The 5863-nt window shown below is 39.2% G+C and overlaps 1 protein-coding gene across 1 annotated transcript; it reads left to right on the forward strand.

The window, feature by feature from the left end:
* Window positions 1-1153: 1153 nt before the first annotated feature.
* On the forward strand, window positions 1154-1795 carry LOC112502579 (proline-rich receptor-like protein kinase PERK9). The gene has a single exon (XM_025106529.1). The coding sequence runs from the start codon at window positions 1154-1156 to the stop codon at window positions 1793-1795; it is 642 nt and encodes a 213-aa protein (XP_024962297.1).
* The last annotated feature ends 4068 nt before the right edge of the window (window positions 1796-5863 follow it).

Consider the following 5863-nt stretch of genomic DNA (forward strand, 5'->3'; position numbering starts at 1 on the left):
ACGCTTTATGGGCCTACCGGACTGCTTTTAAAACACCCATTGGTATGTCCCCATATAAGCTTGTTTTTGGTAAAGCTTGTCACCTTCCCTTGGAACTAGAACACAAAGCATATTGGGCCATCAAATAATTAAATATGTGCCCAGATATGGCTGCCAGTAAAAAAAAAAGTCCAGTTGTGTGAATTAGATGAACATAGGAATCTGTCCTATGAAAATGCCAAGATTTATAAAGATAAAACCAAAAAATGGCATGATAAAAGAATTCAGCACCGGGAGTTGAGAGCTGGTCAAAAGGCTCTTTTGTTTAACTCAAGGTTGAAACTGTTCCCGGGAAAGTTCAAGTCCCGTTGGTCTGGACCTTTCCTCATTCATAAAGTTTATCCATACGGAGCAGTTGACCTAATCAATCCCGAGGACAATTTTGTCTTCAAAGTTAATGGTCAAAGAGTGAAGTTATTTCATGATCCGATAGAAATTCCAGAGTTAGGCTCTGGGAATTTTGTTGCCCTTTGCTAAAAGCTTCGATATTTTTGGACTTTTTATAAGTCCAAAAATTTGTGTTTGTAAATATTTAAATTTATTTCTGTTTTAAAATTATTAATATCAATAATAATATTGGCGTTTATTTTTGTGTGTTTTGCAGTCTTGTCGATCTTCAAAAAGAATCTGAAGTCTTGCTGCAGCATCTGAAAACCCTGGCCTTACATGGAGAATCTTTTGAAAAATTTTGAAGTCTGAAAGTTTTTGAAGTAAAGTTGCATGAGGTCATCCTTAAAAATCTGTTTTTAAAGAAATGGCATCTTCTTTAAATGCCAGCCGAACTGTTGTACTTTGTGTAATAAGAAGAGTACATAGGTGGCATTGATAGGATTGTAGTAACCAACCCCTCAAACATCATTGGTCAAAAATTAATTAAAAATAAGACATGATTTGAAAGTTTGTGGTTGATGTGGAAGGAAAGCTTCATAGCCTAGTACTCAAGTACACTCAAGTAATGTATGTTTCCTATGCTGACATCACCACCCCTCACCTTTCTTCCCATTCTACCCTCATTTTTTTAGAAAACCCTTTTTTCTCTTCTCTTTTCCCTCCCATTTCTCTCCAACCGATCGACCGATAACCGTTCTCTTCCCCACCTTCTCCAACGTCCGAAATGGCTAGAATGAAGCGACCAACCGTGCGTAATCCTCCTCCGTCGCATGCAGTCGCACAACCGCCGGCGCAACCGCCTAGCCCACCGCCCGTCACCACCGCTGCTGCTGCCGTACGAACTCCTGTCTTTTCGCGAAGACAACCGGCGCGGAGAGGAAAGAGAGTCCCTGTTACAAAAAAGCTAAAGGGTGATACTTCAACCCTTCTCATCGATGAAGACTCTTCGTCTCCTCTGCCGTCGCCATCGTCGGCGCTACCACCCACTCCCGCTACTGTCGCTGTTGACCCCATTCTACCAGAAGCACCCATCATTGTTCCCCCTTTGCAAATGGTTCCATCCGATGCCATTATCCCTTTCACAGACCCCTTGAAGAGAATCAGAGAAATGGTGCGATCCTCAACAGTACCAACTTCAAAGGATACCCCAACTCCATCTCTGACTACTACCAACAATGAGACACTCAAAACTTCTCAAAAGGTACTCTCCTCATCTGATAGCACACCCCCTGAGGGCCTCTTCACTTCWGATTCTGAGGAAGAAGAGGACCCTGCCTCTATGGCAGGGGAAATTTTCATGGAAAGTGAGCATGCAGTCTTGCCAATATCACGGTCATTGAAAAACCGAGGACACCTCTGTTTTTAACTGCCTCTGGGCAAGACATAGATGATGAGGATGTTATGTCTCAGTTTGCTCCTCATGACCCCATTCCCGATTTAAATGAAGAATTTTTTGGGGAAGAGGATGAAAAACCTCCTGTTGAAGTAGTGTCTAGGAAAAGACGGTTGGTAAGAACCCGTGATAACAAGAAGAAGAAGACAGTAGTTGAGGAAGAACCACCTAGAAAGAAAACCAGGTCTCAAAGGGTTGTGATGGAGTCACCCAGGAACTCTGAAACTGATGCTGCAGCATCACAGCAGCATTCCTCCAGACCCAAAAGGAAGAGGGTAGCTATGGCCCAAAGGCCAACCACCATTCCTAGGCCAACCAGACCCCACAATGGGTTTAGTTCTAAGGCTGCTGAGAAGATGCATGCTAGGTTCCAGAACCGGGTTGGCTTTCCAGATAAGGGTTTTGATAGGCAAAGCATTAGAGAGTTTGCGTTTATAAAGGAGGTGGTAGAGACCCATGGTATTGAGAAGATGTGCATGGTTCCCACTTCTTACAACTTGACTCTTATTAGAGAATTCTATGCTGAGTTGGCAGCAAATAGCACATCCAAGATAGTTATTAGGGGGATGACCTTCATGTTTAATTCAAAAGCAATCAATCGGCTTTATGGCTTAGACCCCCCTAAGAAGACTGATTACTCTAGAATGGTAAGACATGCGACTATAGAGGATTTGAATGAGGTAGCCGATGAGATAGGAAAGCCAGGGGCTGTGTGGGATGATCATTCGAATTACATGTTAAGGACTTTCAAGGCCTACAATCTTACGGCCAATGCAAATGTTTGGATTAATTTTTTGAGGCACTCCATTTCTCCCACCACGCATGACAGTTCAGTCTCGGTGGAAAGAATGTTGTTGCTTTATTGCCTAGTCATGGGTAAGTCCATTAATTTTGGAAGAGTGATAGAGAGGAGTATAAGGACATGTTCAGGAAGGAGCAGAGGGAAGATGTATTTCCCTAGTCTGATTACAAAGTTGTTGGTAGAAAATGGTGTTCCTCAATATTGTGAGGATCAAATGGTGAAAGAGCAAGGAGAGAAGTGGAAAATTGATATGAAGGCAGTTTCAAGGTTGAGAGAGAAGAAGGACAAGATGAATGGGGCTGGTGACATGCTAGGTTTGATGCAAGATATGCTTGCTCAAAATAATAGTTTGATGGATAGTTTTTTAGAGCAACGAAATGAGTTCTTTGATAGAATTGATAGGTTGAAAGGAGAGCTGGTTGAGCAGGTAAAGGCTGCTGAAAAGAAGACGAGGGGAGACATTAGGCTAGTGAAGGCTGAGTTGGAGACTAAGACTAGTGCTAAAGTGAAGAAGTTGGCCAAGAAGTTGAAGGAATTGAAGATGGAGAATGCAAGGTTGTTTGGTGAGAACACTAGACTGAAGGAGGAGTGCAAACGATTGAAGGACGGCATATCCACTTCACCTACTCCTATGGAGTAGGACAGGTTTTATCATCCCTCTTTAGTTATTTTATTTTATTTCAACTTGTTTTGTCTTTCTTGAGTCTGGGATTGTCTTTTACACCTTTTAGTTTATTTTCTTGCAAAGAACACACATGTTTATAAATGCCACATGCTTGTATAGCCAAAATAATTCTTGTAGTATTAGTTACACTTTCTAATCACTTAGTATAACTAGAACTAGCTTCTTTTGCTTGGGAGCACATTTTGATCCACCTCATATGCTTAACTAAGAGAGGATGTAGGCCCTTTGTTCTTTTCTCAAAATTTTAGCCACTTGAAGCCATTGCATAAACAGCCCCCTATATATACTTCCAATGAGGACATTGAAAAATCTAAGTWTGGGGGAGGGTACCAACATGATATTAATGATCAAAGCAATGCAAAAGAGCACAAAGTGCCAAAAGTAGAGATCAAGTTGCACAAAGTGCACAAAGCTTACATGAAAKAWTTGAGAWCTAAAACACCACAAATGTCCCATAGGGGCAGGTGTATATGCATTCAACAAAAGAGCACAAAGTGCCAAAAATTTGAAAAATTCAAAGTTGATGCATAAAAGTGAGAAAAGGCAAAGAGATAAAAATATGTGCCAAATGAGAGTAAACCAGTTACTTCAAGTCCTATTAATCTTAGACATATGATGTGTTGACCATAACAAAGAGCAAATAAAGCTAGTTTATGGTTCATGCTAATGGTTAGTTAGGACATGCTTACTTGAGATTTATGAAAGCTATATGGTACATCTTGGCATAATCAACATATGTGTATGCACTTACTGCATGTTCTTGCAAAAAATTTAAAATTTGAGTCATTTTTAGTTGTCTTTTGGTTGCTTGGGGACAAGCAACGATTTAAGTTTGGGGGTGTGATACGTACTAAGTATTTAGTACGTAAAGTACCTTTTTATTCTCTTTTAGATAGGTTATTTTGCTTTCATATCCCAACTTTGAGTCATTTTATCTCTTTTATCTGTTTTTAAGCTAAAGCGAATGTTGAACCTGTGTTTAGTGGATTTTGGTCTAAATTGATCTTGTTTTGGACAGATTGGAGCAAGCGGATGTTGTGAAAATGTGGTAGCAAGACCTGATGACTGACAGGAAGATGGAAGAGACTTGGAGAAGTTGACATGGGGATGACCTTTGAAAGCTTTCTAAAGCTTTGTTTAGCTGTATTTTGAACTGATTAGTTGATGTTTAACAAGACTTATATTAGTTCCTTTCTAATTAGTAGTTTGTAATATGTACTTTTTAGTTGTTTTTGAACTAGGAAGGGGTGAAAAGACTATTTTKCCCCCACACAATCCTTAGTATAAATAGGGGTTGTTGGGAGGAGTTTAGACATACCTCAACACCCAACTTTCACCACCTTCCTTCTTTCTCTCTATCTTTTGTTCTCTCTTCAAGTAGTTTGCATACTACTTGAAGAACAAGTCTTAATATTATAAATCTTTTGGCATTTCAAGTTCCATTTACTTGCTTTATTTAATCGCTTTATTTATATTCCGTCTTTAATTTCTTTACGCTTACTTGCATTTTATTTCCGTCATTTATTTATTACGCTTTCCGCATCTTTATTATTCCGTTATTTATATTCCGTCATTTACTTTCCGCATTTATATTATGTCTTTATTTACCGCACTTTACGTTTCTTGTCATTTACTTTTCGTCATGAGTAGCGAATTTTATTAGCTCGGGTGTATGACGAAAAGGGTGAGTTTTTAAACCAAAATATAGTCGACCCTTTCATGTAACAACGATGTTTTACTTTTTTCATTTTAAGTTTTATAAAACCAATGACACTTCTTGACGGGTTGATCACTTTGAAAGTGTTAAAGTGCCTTTGACTCTAAACTGAGCCAATGTTTGCACGTCAACTTGGATGATATGGGAAGCAGACTTGAGAGAGTTGCTAACAAAGAGATTTGTTGTCCGTATTTTCTAAGTTGTTAATTCTCGACGGGTTGATCACTCTGAAGTGTTAAAGTGGAATGGATTCAGAGATGAACCATTCAGAACACGTCAACTTGAATGATATGGGAATCCACTCGAGAGGGTGATTTTTTTAACAAAGAGATTTGTTTATCCATATACTTTGAMGACACCATTTGTCACTTTCACTGGTCTGGATACATCATAGAGATATGTGTTGAAAGCTATAATATCAGTGCATTGGTGAGTCCGAGAGGAATACCTTCAAAGTAATTGGTAAAAATAGTTGTTACTGATTGCATGCTGTAGCAATCTGTCAGCATGGTTTCATGCTGTAGCATTTTGACAGCATTGGTCGACTGGAAATAATTTTTACTTCTCACCCTAAAAGTCATACACCCTAGCTTGCTTTATATTCTGTTATCTCCTGTTTTTAGTTGTATTAACTCTGTTCTAATCAAAGTCTTCGAATTCGCCTTCTGAAATCATTTCATTAACCTTACTTTCTTTTAAACTTTTACTACGATCCCTGTGGACGATATCCGGTACTTGTACCACTTTTATTACTTGAAAGACGATATTGGGACTATTTGTATACTTGCTTTTAGTCCTGATTGTTGTTTGTGTCTGTGGTGTTTCACGACCCATCAA

Source organism: Cynara cardunculus, unplaced genomic scaffold (assembly GCF_001531365.2).
Source record: "Cynara cardunculus var. scolymus isolate 2C unplaced genomic scaffold, CcrdV1 Un_Scaffold_1599, whole genome shotgun sequence".
Taxonomy (NCBI): Eukaryota; Viridiplantae; Streptophyta; class Magnoliopsida; order Asterales; family Asteraceae; genus Cynara; species Cynara cardunculus.